This window comes from Seriola lalandi, unplaced genomic scaffold, assembly GCF_002814215.2.
Source record: "Seriola lalandi dorsalis isolate HSWRI2012SDOR001 ecotype SW California unplaced genomic scaffold, Sedor1 jcf7180002054953, whole genome shotgun sequence".
NCBI lineage: Eukaryota > Metazoa > Chordata > Actinopteri > Carangiformes > Carangidae > Seriola > Seriola lalandi.
Window position 1 is genome coordinate 961,290 of NW_019525504.1, and position 18,805 is coordinate 980,094.

Genomic DNA, 18,805 nt, shown 5'->3' on the forward strand with positions numbered 1-18,805 from the left:
CAATGTATACTATCGTTCTAACAACTTCCTGTTTAATGGCGAAGCATCAAAATCTGGTGCACGGCCACAGCCGCAGAGTTCAACGAAAACTCACAATTTTCACAGTGAAGCATTGTAACCCGGTTATGCATTTTATAACCAAGTTTGGGGCAGATTGGACAATATGTATTGGAGTTATAATAAATTCCTGTTATGAAATTCGCCGCACTGCCACGAACATGCTGTTCAACAACGGTGAAAAAGCTCCACAATTTAGCATCTCAAAAGTCTTAAGATTGTTCTGGCCAATGTTGGAGTTGATCTGATTAAAACTGTAGGAGTTTGTTAAAGTACGACATGTGGAAATGGCAGCAATGGTGGATTTCCAGTTGGGTTGAGACTTTTTTGTAGATCTCCATGGGATACACATGTCTACCAATTTTCATACATTTAGGTTAAAAGTGCTGTGAGGGCTACATTGTTGAAATTTTCTAGGGGGCACCCTTGAGCCATTTTGTCCTCTAAAAGCTTTGCAATTTAACATCACAAAGGTCTTAAGATTCCATGGACCAAATTTGGAGTCGATCTGATTAAATCTCTCGGAGGAGTTCGTTAAAGTATGACGCCTGAAAATGGCGACAAAATGCGGCAAAATTGCACACTAAACTCTAAATGGTTGACTTCCGGTTGGATTTATCTCATGGGTCAAACAGGCTTTTTTGTAGATTTCAAGACAACGCACAAGCCTACCAATTTTCATACATCAAGGTCAAACGTACTGTGGGGGCTACTTCATTGAAATTTTCTATGGGCACCCTTGAAAGTTTTGTGAGTTTTTGAACATCATAAAAGCCTCAAAAATGTGTTCGAAAAATGTTCCAGCAGAATAATAATAATCTTTCTAAAAACAATAGGTTCCTTGCTCGGGCCCTAACTACTAGAGCCAATGAAGGCAATTCAGTCATGAGTGTATCATTATATTCATAGTTAAAATGTACAGAAACCTGTCTCCAATGATTTCTGCATTAGAGGACACTACAGCTGAGAATAGCTGGAGAGGGACAGAGCGCGTTTGCTGAATGTATGCAGGCTGTCATAACGTGCTGTGACACAATGCATTTCACACTGTACAGTGCTGCTGCTGAAATCTAGTGTGAGAGCGAGGGACAGCAGCAGAAACATGTTCCCTGAGGCCCACACACACACAGCAGCAGCTCGCCAGTGCAGCAAAACAATAACACACAAAGACACAATTCAGCATAAAGCTTCCACTTAAAGCTGCCGAAAATCTGCTTTTACCCTTATTCTGCGTCCATGGTTGGAGCTAAGCACTACCAGTGTGTACTGGGTCTGTACCGCACACAAAAACAGCTCCACTAGCTGAATGTATAAATGACTGAATTGATCTCTCTTGTCTGTCAGCAGAATTAGTGTGACATTGTTAAAGAGCCACAGACACTTGGATGGATGGGTGACCCAAGCAGAAACCTCTGGGACTGAAACATCCAATACAGAAGCTTGTTTGTTAATTGAATAGCAGTTATTATGATAGCACTAATTAGCAGGTATCGGTTGTGGCGATCCCGTAAATTAAGGGCCAAATAAATATATTTTTTGTTATGAATGATGAACTTTAAGTCACGGTATTGTGTTTGTTTTGTATGGTGGAGTATTAGGGCCACATTGGGGAAGGAAAATTTTTTGAGAATTTCAGAGATCAGACGTTGGAGTAGTAAACACTCGCCACGGTAACTGAGTCGGTGGAGGGGAGCCGGGGATTGAACCACCAACCCAGGGTCTTCTACCTGCACTACCACCTTAGCCATCTCCCCCCAGTGTAAAACGAATAGAAATACACAGATACAGAGAGGAGTTTTGTGTTACGCCCCTAAAACATACAACACATCAAAAAAAAAAAAAGGAAAAACATGCAAAGTGTTTTGTTCTACAATTCTTTTGTATGATGGGTCACCGTTACCACACCTTAATATTAAATAATATTATTATTATTAGTATTTCTTCATGTTTAATATGAGTGATTGAAGAGCATATTGTCATGTGTTAGGATACAGGCCAAATAAAATCACAGGTGGGAGTTTAGCTGTGTCTTTAGGAAGGCAGTCTGTACGTTCGGATGCACTAGAAGGTGACAAGAACTCAGGCCTGTCTTACTGGTATTTATTCAACATAGCATTTGCAAATGGGCTCAGCTCTTATACAGAGATCAATGGTCCCCACAAAGTGAGAGCCTCAACATGAGAACAATCCAGTCTCTTGTATTTTGGAAAACAAGAATGTGGAGTATCCTGCCCTGGCTGACAGTTGGTGGTTTCAGGCTGCACAGGCAGGTAGCTGTAAAGTCTCAGGAGTCAAAACCCAATAAGTTGTTCCCGTTACAATAAGAAGACAGGTTACAAATAGAATCGCACTAAAATTTTCCTCTACAACAGGCAATGTAACAACGGGCAGTTTAACAAAATGTAAGATGCAATGTAACAAAATTTCAAAAAGCTTTTTCACGCTGCAAGCATCACCCTGGCCTCGCATCTCCTCATTTGCTTCCTATGGCGGTCGGGCATCTTATCACTTGCGCTACATTACACCTGAACTGAGTGTGTCGTGGGTGACTACGAGGAAAACAGCTGATATCAATCAATACTTTGTGCTTCTATTTTTAACTCTCATGTATCTTGAGTTTATCGAGTGTAAACCTTGTCTGACTGAACAGTACTGACATTGTAGTCAATGTAAAGAATGATTGGATGATTACTGCTGTCAACTCTTGAGAAGTGCAAGACGAGACGTTTTGCTGTCATGGTAACGCAAAGACATAAGATACTAATGTCATATGATCATTAGAGCTGTCATAAGGTGGTCCGAGTGCAGGGTGGTGGTGGAGGGATCAGCTGAGCACGTGGCAGCGGCAGGGACAGCTGTAGGGTTCAGGCTGAAGGTGAAGGAGGGAGCTGCAGCTCTCTGAGGAGCAGAGGGGAGAATTGGAGTGAGCAGGCCGGTGACTGTTCCTGCTGCTTAATAAGAAGTGACGTTACAAAACATAATCCACCTCAGCAGCCTGTGCTCAGGCTGGAACAAGTTATTTTTGAATAGAAGGTACAGACTGCATGAGAAGCTGCAGCACTCTGCTCCTGACAGCCCAGACTGTGAATCATGGCTAACAACTCCGCACGGCACACACGCCTTATTCCTCTCACACACTCATGATGAGTGTGAACCCTGAACATCCTCACTGCACAAACTCCACTGACCCACAGAGATATTTCTCTGTTTACGTCCTTGACAATTTGGTAAACAAGGAAGTTACTTCCTGTGCTGACCTTGCTGTGGGGGTTGTTTTCAGTCCCCTGATCTCTGTGCATTTTAATGTGTGACAATCAGGTTAAATGTTGCAATGAAGGATCCACAATCTGGAAATACAGGAGAGGCTAAAATGACGATGGAACATCTGGAAATGAATGTTGACAATGTTTTAATTAAACTGTCCCAGTAGATGTAAATCCACACTACAGATACCTTTGAAATATAGTCAACCAAATATGGAAACAATAGGAGGATTTTGTATGAGTGTGTGGTATCTCTTTTTGTGTGTGTGTTGAACAGCACAAGGACAAAACCCTATCCTGAGAACAGTGGACAGTACCTGCTCTTTGTTTTTCTCTCTCCTTCTCCCCATCTTGTGTAAATATGAACTTTGATTGATGCACTCTCTTCATTTTCTTCCAGCCTGCACTGGGATCATCTTGCCATTAAAATAGAAACATATAGGAACCCCATTGCAACGTGTATTTCAACTTTACACAAACTGAATAGAAATAAAAGCATTCCAACTTCAATGGAAAGTTTATCAGTCTTGGAATTAATGTTAAGCTAGTTAATTCACTCGACTGAAGCTACATCCACGCTGATACATATTCACTTTTAAATGGTGTTTTAAACAAAATCGATCTCCACCCAGGCGAGCGTTTTAGTTCTGTATCAGATACAGAAGTAATCTCCAGCCATACTAACACACCTGTAAAAACATACATACATGACCATTCACATACACTGAGCATGTGCGTTAGTTGTAGAAAATACCACGAACGAGGAACAACAAAGACAGTTGTGGCATTAAAATACAGAATTTAACTGAACAACAGCTGCAAAGACAACAAGGTCAGTAACATTTGTAATTCATTACCATGTTGTATTCACCACTGGTAGTGGAGGCTGATGAGACCCGATCAGGAGAGACTGTAAGTGTCTACGTCACTGTTTCCAAAGGTCTCAGTTTCTGTCCATCCAGACTACAACACAACCCCAGAGTTTTCAAAATAAAACAGGTCCAACAGAGTTTCTGAAGAAGTTTTAGGAGTTTGAGGACTCAGCAGTCGGGTGGACGGCAGGAATAAACACAGCAAAAGAGATGTGTTTTAAAACGAAAACATAGTAGTGAGGACGTCGTAGTAGTGTGAGTTTTGTCTTTAGCTGAATCACCCAATCACTGGTAAGTTCGATGTAAGTTCGATGCACTTACAGAGAGAATCCATGTTGTCTGCATAATTTTGATAATTGATTTTATTGTTTTACACATTGCTTTACATTTGGCCTAATGGAAGAATGTAAGTGATTATGAACGCCACAATTCATGTTGGACTACTGCGATGCATAGCTGCAGATTGAGACCAAACAGTTCCTGTCCTGCAGATATAGGGACTTTAGGCAGCGACAGTTGAAGTGACAGTTTCATTCTAACACATTGTCGTAGTAATGGATATCAAAGATCGCTAAGCAACATTTAACTCTAACAACAGCTAGTTCACTTCTTCAGGAAACAGAGGCCGCTCTGAGCATCGCTACAATATGTCTCTTAAAAGGACCTGGGAGCTCTTCATATTTGCTTTAGAGACTATTTAATGAGAGGAGGAGTTTGTTTAAATCCGTCTGTTACTTCAGCACCACGGACAGCGTCATGGTTTCATCAACACACAGCACAGTCAGGTTGTGGGCTGGAGAGAGAGGATGGAGGTTAACAACAGTTAACAGACTATGATTGAAACATTGCCTAGATCAATTTTTATCATCAGTGGTAGGGCAGTAATCTAGATCAAAAATAGTCAATGTTACCATTTTTGAGGTAAAAAAGTTGTTGGGGAAATACAACAGCAAGGTTTTATCTTGGTCTGTAGCTAATCACAGACGTTACACCAGTTCTCAGTGATATAACAAACACACTGGAAGCTGTGCAGGGTGGGAGGGATTCATGAGTCACTGGGTCGTGCTAACCTTCCTTTTGCACCATGTCATTCCCGCAGGACTACACCATCACCATGTACTTCCAGCAGTCCTGGAGAGACAAGCGTCTGTCCTACACAGGCATTCCTCTCAACCTCACCCTGGACAACCGAGTGGCAGACCAGCTGTGGGTCCCTGACACCTACTTCATCAATGACAAAAAGTCCTTCGTCCACGGGGTGACCGTGAAGAACCGGATGATCAGACTGCACCCTGATGGAACTGTGCTCTATGGACTGAGGTGAGAGCTTCTCCTGCTCTTTGTAGCCCTGTCACGAGGTGCTGGGTGAGGGATGTAAGCAGCTGTTAAAAGACATCAGTGGATGCGGTGGAACTGATGCTTTGTTTTATTTCATGTTGATGTGAACACTAGAATTAGAACACAACGAGATCCAGGTCTCTGCAGGGGCCTGCACAAGCCAGTCAGTGGTGCCCAAAATGGTGTCCAGCATCCTGCACCACTAACAAAGCTCCACTAACTCAGCGTCCAACTCATTGCATTTCCTATACCTGCTTCACAATAAAAGCTCCTTCCAGTGTGCCAATAGAAAACTTTTAATGTTAAACAGCAGTAGCAGGAAGTCTCATTAAGAGTAACTGATGGTAAGGAAGTGATCTGTAGCTGGCGAAACATGGCTGATATCTGAAAGTACAAAGTTCAGAAGTGCAGAAACAACTGAGAGCTGCAGACACAGAGATGGATGAGCATGTGCTCACGGCTCAGTGCAGCTGCATGCAGCATGTCTGGACCTTCCTCAGGGCACCTCAGGGTGGTACATATTCACATGAATGGTCACTTCGTTTTAAAGCTGATTGGCTTCCAAAGAGGCAATAATAGAGTTTTATTTAGTTTTTCTCAACTCCAACAAACTCTAATCAGAATATGACTTTTGGCCATGTTTGCATATAAGACTAGCTGATTCCTCTGAGTCTCCATCAGAGGCTGAACTCTGCTCCGTCTGCTCACTGTGGAGCTCTGAGGGGGAACCAGCTGCTGAATCATTTATGGAGCCTCTCCTGGTGAACACAGTGTACACAGCCTCGCTCTCTGCAGCAGAGCACAGCTATGACCAGGTGAGCTCCATGGACTTAACTGAAGAAACTGACTCACTGTCAATAATTCAGTCCTCTCTGGGTTCAGAGGTATTCTGGGAGTTTTTAGCTGAGAGGTGTTTTTCAGCTCTGAGGCCAAGCTGCACATTTTAATAAGCTGTTAACTTTGGCTTTTTGTCCTGGATCGGAGTCACAGTGTTTATAGTGTTTATAGTGTCACTGACCTCCGAGACTGTCCTCCTGCAAAAAATGTGCATATATGTCTGAAGTGTTATTTCTTCATTCTGAGCAGTAATAGATCCTGATGGAGGCTGATCAGAAAATCTTTCAGTCATCTACAATCTATATTTTAGGGAGGGAATGATCATTTCCATCACAGGATAAAACAGGTGATTTTTGATTTTGTTCCTAAATGTTCCATGAAGTCTCACACACTGATCTAATGTATAAATTCATTTATTCTCAGGGAATTAAAGATGACAGATTTTTATTGTTTACTTGGTGACTCTGAAGTTTCTTTACACTTACACAATCAAGAGGTTTCCACTTCTTTAAACGCAGTCTGTAACTTCTGCTTCTAGGAGTCTCTCAAACACAACAATAACAAAAGATGGCATTGAGTGACGACATGAAATAGCGTGGGATCATGGGAAGTTGTTGTCTTCACCACCATAACCATAAGCTCCTCCCGGTTTGGATTCCTTCAGTGTCAGTGGTTCAGGAAATCAAACAGACCCGGTGATTCTATCGGTTAAAAACACTGAATAAAGCAGATTCCCATTTAAAGACTCAGGGAAGAGCTGGAGCTGAGATTGATGCTAACCTTTGTTTTGATTGTTTCTCTGATAACTTATGAAGCAGACGTTCAGCAGGTTTTTACCAGCAGCTGAATTATCCACAGAGGTGTCCTCCTCTCCATAACAAACACACCAAGTGATAAAAACCAGTAGAAACACTAAATAATGCAGTTTCAAGTTAAAAATCATTAATTCACTGATGCTTTTCAGTGGTCACAGGACAGGACGTCTCCAGCTGCTGGGAGCTGAGCTGTCTAACATTTCCTCAGCTTGTTTCTCTGATAACTTCAGATCCAGACGTCCGACGACTAAAACCCTTCATCTGGTTCAAATACAGAGCTGAAAGCCACCAAGGTGTAAAAAGTGTATGTGGCTTAAAACTAGATAAAAGTCAATGTTGAGCTTTTGTCAGACAAACACAACACTGACACATGATCATAGAAGATATGATGTCACTGACAGGAGACCGTTGCCATGATTGAAGTCACAGATTTCTCTGGTTTGAGAATTGATGGAAACATTTGGGGATAATGTAAAACGCAACTCAACAACATATAGAACACAGGTCTAGATGTTTTTAGACATTTTAATGTGGAAAAGTTACAGATTATAACTTTAAATTAATTGTAACCATAAAGGCAGTTTTGCCTCTGCTAAATACTACATGTGTGACAGTCTTATTTTTTTCATTTAAGAAATAGGTTGTTTATTCAATATTAAGACTCACACTTGTTAAACCTGAAAGGTGAGTTACCTGGATTTTAATGTCACTTTGATCTCAGCTGTAATTAACTCTTCCTATAACAGAACAATGTGTCTGATTGGTTAGCAAACACCGGGCAGGTTGTATTTAACTCCAGCCCATCAGAAACCAGGAGAGAGAGTGTACAGTGTATCAGGACTGCTTCAGACAGAAGGAGCATGTTGGGAGGACAGAGAGCAGTGGCTGGATTAGTCCAGAAACAGCAATGGCTGGCCCCGCCTTCACGGCTCAGTGAACACAGGCCTGGTGGGCTGCCCCCATCACTTCCTGTCTCCTACAAGGTAAACATGTCTCTGTGTGCCAGGCCTCCATTCCCCTGAACAACACATCTCTTCCTCCTCTTCATCCTCTTTCCATCGACCCGAGTATCGAGTATCGAGTTAGATACAACCAACCTGCATGATGTTTGGCAACCAATCAGATACAGACTGCTGTAGGTAGAGTTAATTACAACTGAGATCAACGTGATGTTAAAATCCAGGTTTAAGAAACGTGAGTCTGAATATTGAATAAACAACATAATTCTTAATTGAAAAAAATGAGGCTGTCACACCGATAAGAGTGAAATTTATTCCTTCATGGTTTCATTGGTCGCCTGTCAATGACATCATATCCTCTATGAGCATGTGTCAGTGTGTTTGTCTGACAGAAGCTCAATATTGACTTTAATCTAGTTTTAAGCCACATACACTTTTTACACCTTGGTGGTTTTCAGCTCTATATTTGAACCAGATGAAGGATTTTGGCCGTCGGACGTCTGGATCTGAAGTTATCAGAGAAACAAGCTGAGGAAATGTTAGACAGCTCAGCTCCCAGCTGCTGGAGACGTCCTGTCCTGTGTCACTGAAGAGCATCGCTGAATCTCTGTTTTTTAAAGTGAAACTGCTTTATTCAGTGTTTCTACTGGTTTTAATCCCCTGGTGTGTTTGTTATGGAGAGGAGGACACCTCTGTGGATAATTCAGCTGCTGGTAAAAACCTCCTGAACGTCTGCTTCATAAGTTATTAAGGAAACAAAGGTAAGTAGTGTCAGTTTCCTGCTACTCCCTGTGTGCCGAGAAGCGTCAGTTAAACACAGATTTTTTGGGGCATTTTTGCCTTTATTCAGATCGCTAAAGGGAGAGGGACAGGAAAGTCAGGGAGAGAGAGAGGGAATGACATGTGGGCCACAGGTCGGACTGGAACCCGGATCGCTGCAGGTAGGACTATGCCTTTGTGGCATGTGCTCTACCAGGTGAGCTGCAGGGGTTCCAAATTAGAAATTGGTCAAGTGAAACTGCTTTATTCAGTGTTTCTACTGGTTTTAATCTCCTGGTGTGTTTGTTATGGAGAGGAGGACACCTCTGTGGATAATTCAGCTGCTGGTAAAAACCTGCTGAACATCTGCTTCATAAGTTATCAGAGGAACAATCAGAACAAAGGTTAGCATCAATCTCAGCTCCAACTCTTCCCTGAGTCTCTGTCCTCCATACAACGTCGCTCAAACACCGACTTTAAATGTGAAACTGCTTCATTCAGTGTTTTTAACGGTTAGAATGAACCACTGACACGGAAGGAATCCAAACTGGGAAGAGCTTGTGGTAATGGTAGTGAAGACAACAACTCCCATGATCCCACGCTACTTCATGACATCACACAATGCCGTCTTTTCTTATTGTTGTGATTGAGAGACTTCTAAAGGCAGCTATTACAGACTGTGTGTATGAACACCGAGTGTGAACCAGTGATACAGACGTTGACCTTGTGACTCACAGGTGATTGATTCTGTCAGTCTGATAACGTGATCAATACAGTCTGCTGATACAGTATAATAATCATTATCCTCTCAGGCAAAGTGTTTGTTGATCATGTGATTAGACCCTGGGAGGAAATCAGCTCTCTCTCCCTCTCTCTCTCTTTCTCGCTCTCTCTCGCTCATCACTTTGGCTTCAGACATCCACAGTTTGTGAAGGAGGGAAGATTTATTTCACACTGCCATGCTGCAGAGTCATTATCCCTGCCGGCTCCCACAATTATTCATCCAGCGTGCTGCTCACTGCTGACACAATAGCTATATTTAGGTTTCCCAGAATGACCTCACCAGCGACTGCACACACACATGTTGGCTGTAAGACATATAACACACATATTGTCTGTTTGTGTATCGTTAGTAGCACACACTCAGCAGCATTAGACCAGTGTAGCAGTAATGATGATGATGATGATGATGATGATGATGATGACGTCTGTCCTCAGTAACAAAAAGAAAAATAGGACACAGCAGCCTGGTTAAGTTTAGTCTGTGCTGATGTCACATGTGATGGTGTGTGGTATCATATTAAAACTAAAACTAATAGATTGTGTGCTGCTTCATGTTACACTTTTATGTCCTCTGGGCTTTTATTTGGACTTTTTTACACTTCACTTCCTCTTCTTGTCTGTCCACCGATCTACTGTTTCTGCCAAATAAAAAAAATGAATCTGCAAAAACCAAAATCTTTTGCTTTTAAATTGATGAATAAATAAAATGAATAACGGATTATCCAATCATATCTTGACCACATCTGTCCACATCTGGTTTTAGGATATATATATGTCCTGGAGTCACAGACTTGAAACAACACCGGTTGTTCTTTGCTAAGAGATGGGGGATCCACGTCTTAGCAAGCATGATCATGATGGTCTCTGTTATTGTTTCACCACAAGACAGGTCAGAGTGAAGTACCTTGTTTATACTGTGCTCAGTTAGTTTCGTCCTCCATCCTTCATACTGTGTGCAGCTTAAAAAGCTCAAACTGCAGTCCATGTATCAGTGTCCACACTGTACACAGGTGGAACATGGACTATGTGAAGAGCCCATATAGACTGTAACAGGGAGTCACTGTCACTGTTTGGTTATGTCCATATATTTCTATTTGTCTCTACGTGTTTTTGTGTGGTGACATTTGTACGTACTGTATGAGCAGTACTACAACTCAGGTAAAGCATTAACTTAACTATGTCTTCAGATAAACAACAAATATCAGATTGTAACACTGAGAACAGACGTTCATCTTCCAGCCTGAAACACCAGTGATGCTGGGAGCTCACCAGTTCCCTGCAGAGTGGTCGTAGATATAACACTGGTTTTCCTCAGGTAACAATGGACAGACTGAAAACACTGCAGTGAATTCCAAACAGCCTCCGACTGACTTTAACTTTAACTTTTCCATAATCCCTTGTCTCTTTTATGATTCCTCCGCAGCAGTGACAGCCAGAGCCAGAGACATATAGTTTTCAGGTTGTTTGTCCCATTCTCATGGACCTGATATCTCAGTAACGCCCTTTTCAAATTTGGCACAAACATTGACTTGGACTCAAAAACAAACTTAGATTTTGGTGGCTAAAGGTCAAAGGTCAAGGTCAGTGTGATGTCACAAAACAAGATTTTAGCCATAACTCAAGACTTGTTGTGACAAAATTCACACAAATGGTTAATATATAGCTAACTCTGGATAAACAGGGATGTAACCTGAGAGTGGTCTGAGTGGTGGAGGCAGACAAACCGCGAGGTGGTCATTCTGTTCCACATAGAAGGAGAGGACAGAGCAGCATGTGGACATGTGATTTTGAGACTTACTGAACTTTGGGTTCATTCATACATGTAAAAATAGTTGGTGAAGACTTAGACCTAGTTTAATTTACCACCTCTGAACAACTGAGCCCAGATGAAACACCAGAGAACTGGTTCACTGCATCTTCTTTAGACTCAAACAGCAGTGGTTTAGATTAGAGAAAATATAAGTAACCTCCTCCAGGTAGAGAACAGTCTGCCACTGGTTAACAGAGGTGACGACCTCAGTCTGTGAGCCAATGCATTCTGACTCTGTCTGATTATGAGTCACAGCTTTGTGTTTGGCAGTCTGTGATTTAAATCAACATGAGCAGTGTTGCAGTTTGTGAATGAGTTCACGTTGTGTTTTCTGTCGGTGTGTGGGTGAAAAAGTGTTTAGAGTCAGAAGAGTTGGAGCAGATCCTGTGGAGGAGATGAGAGGAGGTTCAGCTCATGTTTGTTTCAGAGCAGGATCAGTGTGTAGGATGTGTCACTACTACTGAAACGTCCATGAGGGATGATCTGTGTATACCAGACCAAACACACTCTGACATCACACACTGCTGAACACAGAGCTGCTCCTCACAGTCAGAACATGGACAACAACCAGACATCATAGATCTACCACTGTGGTCAGTCAGCTACTGAGGAGAGAAGCTCAGCACTGAGGAACTAAGCCTCTCATCTTTAACAACAATCATACAGTGTTGTTCATTTAATATGAGTATTATGGCCACATTGAGGGGAAAAAAAAGTCTGAAATTTTGTCGTAATTTTAAGAATAAAATCATAATATTTCAAGAAAAAAGTCGGAATATTACGAGAATAAAAAATGTAAATAAATGTCTAACAATAGAATACACTCAGTTTTTTCACAAACAATTCAATGTCCTGGTGCTGATGCTGAAGATGATGATGATGATGATGATGATGAGGAGGAGGAGGAGGAGGAGGAGCCAGAAAATGAAGTTTCTCCTCATTTGTGAAACCTAAAGTAGAACTTCACAGGATGCTCCACGTTCCTCATTTCAAATCTTCTGATATTTCCCTTAAAAACAACACGCAACCTAAAATTACAACTATTCTTTAAATATTTAAATATTAAATATTTATTTTAAATACTTTATTCTTGTGAAATTGCAGTGAACTGTTTGTATCCTTTCCTACTGTGAGCTCATACACAAGTGAAATACATGTACATATAAAGTAAAAACACATCAGACAAATGTCAAAATTGGAACTGTTTCATATATTGACATGTATGTCTCGCCCATACAAATATGTATGCTCATGTATGTATGTTTATATTATATACATTTGCAACATAAATATACAGTATATCCCTCCCAAAGCCTGTCAATATGTTGATATTATAAACAGTAGATTCCTAAAGACTGAGACCACTTCCAGAAATTAATAAGAAAAACATATAAGAATGTAGAATTTATATATATATATATTTATATATGTATATATATATATATATATATATATATATATATATGCATGTAGTTTTTAATGAATGTACATATATAAAAATAGATATATATCATTAACACATATATATATAAAAAATTATCTTTTTCTTAATACAAATTTTACTCTGGGTATTTCATATATGTTATAATCTTATATCTTCATATATCCAGAGGATGTGTGATAATAATATATCACCTTATAGGTGACATACAGTATATGGCAACATCACTCTTATATATTATGTTTCTGCATGGGTAAGCAATGATCTACATCAGTGGAGGTTGGAGCACGAGACACTCCCTCTACCTGCTCAGTGATTCCTGTTATGAAACAGGCGACCTGTCACGTTCCTGCAGAACCTCCTGAGAGCTTACAGAGCTGACACCACACCGTTCTGGGGTGGTTTTCACCTTGTGAGTCTGTGTGTGTGTGTGTGTGTGTCATTATTGCAAAACGGGGTTCTAGAGACACTTACTGTAGCTGGGTCACTGTCTGTCTGTCTGTGGACAGATGTTGTCACCATGACAGCATCACAACCTGCAGGATACAGTCAGAAAGTGCACAGGTGTGTATCTGGGATCAACATGGAGGCTGGTGATGGTCTGTGGTTCACACACTCTGGGCTCCTGCTCTATAATTCATCTGGAGCTTCCTGATGTGTTGAGTGTGTCCAGGACAGAGATGGACAGTCCCAGAATATTCACCACCGAAGTGATGAATATTCATGCATTGAAGGGCTTTTTATGTCCTCACACTGTAGCAGAGTATGTGGAGATGTGTGTGTGTGAGGTGTGTGTGTAGCTCCACACTCAGCAGAGTGAAGAGACATGTTCAAGAGGAACATTAGTGTGTTTCTCTGGGCTTCCATGTCACACTCTCCATCCTTTTCTCCACCATTAAAGGTCTGCTTATTTCACACCATAGTTTCCTATAAGTATTCAAACATACAGTTTCCTCTCAGTCTGAACTTTAGTCAGTTCCTACAGCTGTGAGCTCTGCACAGCTGTGATCAGAGGAAATCCAGACCCACATTCAGCTGCAGAGCAGACTCATTATTAAAGATGCAGGTGATACAGATACAGCACCTGTACTGAAGCCAGATAAAAACCTTCCACTGGACCTAGTTTAAAGTGAGAACCTTTCACCACTCAATCAAGACTCTCCATTAAAAAAAGATAATTCCCTGAGCTCTGGAGAACATCATCAGTCCGGTCTCCATCATACTGGAGAAAAATGCAGCATAAATCAGTTACTGCATCAACAACAATTTGGATTCAGACCCAAATGTTCTACAGAAACTGAAAATGTGTCATTTAACTGACCGAATCAAAGGTCTTTTGGATAAAAGTCAAGTTGTGGGAGAAGTTGTCTGAGACTTAACAAGACCAGGTCTAAACCTAGTACATGTCTGGACCATGTGAGCTCAGTGTGTGAAAAAGAGGAAATAGTTGAAAACTGTTGATGAACCTCTGTAAACAACTAGTTTGACTGGACAACATGCTAAATGTCACTAGAAGATGTAATAGGCTAATTAGCATATTCATGACGTCATCATGTCAGCATTCAGTGTAGTGTCAGCTGGTTTGAGTCTAGATTCAACTGTAACCAGGAGACTGTAACCAGGACACTAACCAGGAAACCGCAGCCTCAGTCCCACCAGGAGCTGTCAGTGACCCTCATCAACACAAATGACTCGGTCACTAATTCTCTGTCCGTCAAACTGAAGTGTTTCCTCCTTCAAATGTGAGACTTCAAAGTTTCACATGATTGTCTCGATCTTTGTGTTAATTCTTAATTTTTCACAGTTTTAATTAAGAGTGAACCCGAGGAAGAGGAGCTGCCGGGGTGACTTCAGCATTACAGAACCAGCTGACTTCCAGTGGAGGTGTGAAGATTAGTCTGACTCAGTCGACAGGAGTGTGTGTAAGGGAGAGGCGGCTGAACGTGTTGTTCACTCTGTTATAAAGTCAAGTGTGTCCCTCAGGCGTCAGGAAATGAAATGTTTTCCTCCTCTGAAACCTGAAGCTGGATGTTTTTCTAGTGTTGTGCATGTAGATGAGGAGGTGTGGTTGTGGCGTGTGACGAGGCAAAGACACTGTGTTGTGATGGATTCTTCTTCAGATATCAACTGAAACCTTCTTCTTTCAGGATCACCACGACAGCTGCCTGCATGATGGACCTGCGCAGATACCCTCTGGATGAGCAGAACTGTACCCTGGAGATAGAGAGCTGTAAGTGTCACTCAGGTTGTGTGTGTGTGTGTGTGTGTGTTTCACAGCATCAGCAGAGTGTTCCGCAGAGAGGCACCAAATAGTCACTTCACACCTCACCTGGTCTCTCTCGAACCTGTAGTTTGGTTCAGTCACTCAGACGGAGGAGACACATAATGTACTGTAGCCTCTGGTCGGTAAACATGAGGTCACATGTTCAACATGTCACTCATGTCATTGGACAGTTCTGGTGATGTCATCACGAGACAACGTGGACCCACAGAGGTGGTGACTGACAGCAGGTCAACCTGTTGTCTTTATTAAACTTCTCATTAAAAATAAATGATTATGATTATCATTAATCCAGACTGACGTGACCTCATGTGTCCAGAATAATGAGGTGAGGATGAAAAGAAGAGAGGACTGCTTCCATGTTTCCTCCATTTTAAACTCCTTTAGCTTTGTGCACTTGTATATATACTGCACATGTTGCCATGGAACCATAAATATGTCCTTCATTGTTTCCCCTGTCAGTTCATCATCAGCAGATGGATTGAACAGTAGTTTAAAATATGAAATATCATAAAACCTTGTGTTTTTAATGAACTTCTCAAAATAACCTAAAGGTTCAAGTGATCTCCAGCTGCCGGTCTTGTATGTATGGCGCTATTTTTGTGCCTCACTCCTGAGCACACAGTGGGACTTTCTGAGCACACACAAATCATTTTTGCAAACACAAACTATATTTTGAAGTGAATTTCTTTTTGAGCAAGAAACACTTAACCTGAGCAAACAGAAATCTATTCTGCGCTCGATAAATGTATTTCTCCGTTTGCTATTATCCACATATCCACAGGGAGTCACAGAGAGGAGGAGCAGATGCAATTTAAAGAATTTCCAACAAGGCAATGTATTTATTTAGTTTTGTCAAGGCAAATCATATTAGCCACACTATTCCAATAATTATAATGATTCCATTATTTTTGATAAATAATAAATAGAGAAGTTGTTGATTTTCAAACACAGATTTACACTGAGAGGACAGATGACAGCCGGCCTTCATCTGACCAGGTGATTTAAACATGACAAATTGTACCTGTGCTCAAAGTATATCTTCATCTTTATAACTCTTCTTCTCACATGAAGTGAAAAGGAAAAAAAAGTTAAAATCATAATGAAGCCTCCTCATAATGAGAAGAAGATAATTCCCTTTAAATCCAGCTGCCTTTAGATAAGATGACGGGACGAGCCGCTCCAATTAAACAGCTCTAATTAGTGAAGGGGCAGCGGGGGCTCACTTCAGCACGGTGCAGGCTGTGGACACAGAGACCTGGCAGGAAATGTAAAGGCAGGTCTTTATTGTTCCAGTTCAGCCTGAGGGAAAGAGGAAGATGCTCGACAGAAAGAGATGAACAGAAAACTGGAGGCCGACTTCCCGATATAAACTCACGATTTAACACAGATTCATTGTGAATCACACAGAAGACGGCATGGATGTGACACTTCCTGTGTAGAGTGGATGAATTCACTGTTAGAATTATTTTTTGATCCAAATTAATAAGACTATAACATACTTTAAGAGAGAATACTGTGGTTCACTCATCATTAAAGCTCCAGATTTCCCTCTTCTCCTGTCTTTTATTTGAAGTGTTGATCCATGAGAAGATATATTTGTGGTTTTAAGAACCAAAAACCATCTCAGTGTAGTTGTACATCTCCTCTCTCATTCTTCTCTCTGGAGCTCTAGTAACAACAGGTCGGTGAGCCAATCAGAAGAGAGGAGGATCTGAGCCTCTCCTCTGATTGGTTGATTGTTTTCTGAGTGCTCTAATAATAAATATAGGATATATACTAACTGTCTTTCTCAACAAGTGTTTATAGGTGAAATTATAGGTGTGGGAAATGTGCACATTGTTCTAATACATTTGATACTAAGACATTTAATCACCCTCAGTCAGGAAAGAAATATGAATGATCCATCAACTGTCTTTCCACACATGTTGTCTATATCTTTAAATGCCCATGTGGCTTGATGTATGTAGGCCAAACTAAGCACGATCTCAAATTGAGAGTTTCTGAGCATAAGGCGGCCATTAGAAATGGAAACATGGATTATGCCATTGCTAGGCACTACAAAGAGAAAAACCATGGGTCATCTACTTCCCTGAAATTTATTGGTATTGAAATCTGATTAATCAGCAAGAAGGGAGGCATTTTGGATTCATGAATTGAACACAGTTGAACCCTATGGACTTAATGAAACACAAGTGAGGTAAATATTCTCTCTAATATCTCTCTCCACAGGTTATTTGGACACTTAGGGAGAACTATTAAGTCTCGTGACATTGTCCCGCCCCCCTCAGTGATATAGAGGGACAGCTGCAGGACCTATAGTCGAGCTGTGTAAATAATTAGCCTTTTTACATGCAGTCAGTTGTGTATGTAGTAATCAGTTCTTATTTTAGTTAATACTGTGTAAAACTATGTCACTTTTGTAACTCAGAACAGCCACTGAACTAACTACATAACTAAATGAACGTGTTGGCCTCACAACAAACAGTATCTGTACGAACAAGCCATATAGTGAACTAGCTAAGTGAGGCAGGTCAGCTGATCAGGGAAAGTAGACAACTAGTCCTTACCCCCGTGCCACTGGGATTCTTGCCCACCAGCATAAATGTCCAGGGCAGTCCTGATCCAGGATTAAGCAAGGCCATCCCCCTGTCAGATGACCAGATATAGGTCATGAGGCCCAACCCACCCGGAGTCCAGGATCCTCCACACACTGAAGGGTGGATGACCTTCAATAAAACCAGGCGGTTGCGGTGCAGGTACATCAGACAGACACAGAAGAACCAGATAGATAGGAAAGGGGGACTCACTTGAGCCAGGACCACAAAAAGACACAAGAACCATGGGGGCCAGCTCACAGCTCGCCATACAAATCAGGAGACTTTATCATCCAGGGGGGAAGAAGCAGAGGGTCTACACACCAATGATTTTGGTGGATGGTGACACCACGGCAACGCTCAAACACTGAGGCTGACGAAGAAGAGGTTAATGGTTTTAACTGAGATGTCATTTAGAGCACCATGGTCTACACAAGGACAAATACAGCTGTCATTCCTAGGAGAGGTGACGTGTTCACATGAACTGTGACGAACACAGATCCTGATAATCTGATGGAAAACAGGACGTCAACAGGTTGGTAATGAGAAAGGACACATTTACAATCTCTGGCTTCATCCCTTGATGTTCATTGACACGTAGGACCTCATTCCTCCAATTCACCGTCTGCCCAGTCGATGAGGATGATGACGGTCGAGCCATGTGTGGCCCAAAACCAGAGAAACTCATCAAAGGGAACTCATCACATGAGACACAGTGAACTCTGGCAGGATTCTGCTTGTTGAGCCAGAGGTGAACCCATGAGCAAGGTTATGAAGAATGTTTTTTGGCCTGTTTGAGGTGAGTTTAGATTTAGGCTGGGCTCACACTGCATCAGAAAGTCTGTTCTACAAGAGTATTTCTCTGGAGGAGGGCAGTGTGTAGACTTCAGAGTTGGGTAGAGCAGGAGCAGGTGGTGGTCTGATAGAGCCGCAGGTGAGGCTGGCATCCATCATCTCCTACAAGTCTGGAGCTGATGTAGCTGCTGCTGATCA

The 18,805-nt window shown here is 41.6% G+C and overlaps 1 protein-coding gene across 1 annotated transcript in view; it reads left to right on the forward strand.

Annotated features, from left to right (window-relative positions):
* The window catches only part of gabrb1 (gamma-aminobutyric acid type A receptor subunit beta1), a 64,695-nt gene that overhangs the window by 29,642 nt on the left and 16,248 nt on the right, over positions 1 to 18,805 (forward strand). The window contains exons 4-5 of the mRNA XM_087170561.1: positions 5,292 to 5,512; positions 15,082 to 15,164. Of these exons, the coding sequence (XP_087026687.1) occupies positions 5,292 to 5,512; positions 15,082 to 15,164 (304 nt within the window). The remainder of the gene's footprint in view (positions 1 to 5,291; positions 5,513 to 15,081; positions 15,165 to 18,805) is intronic.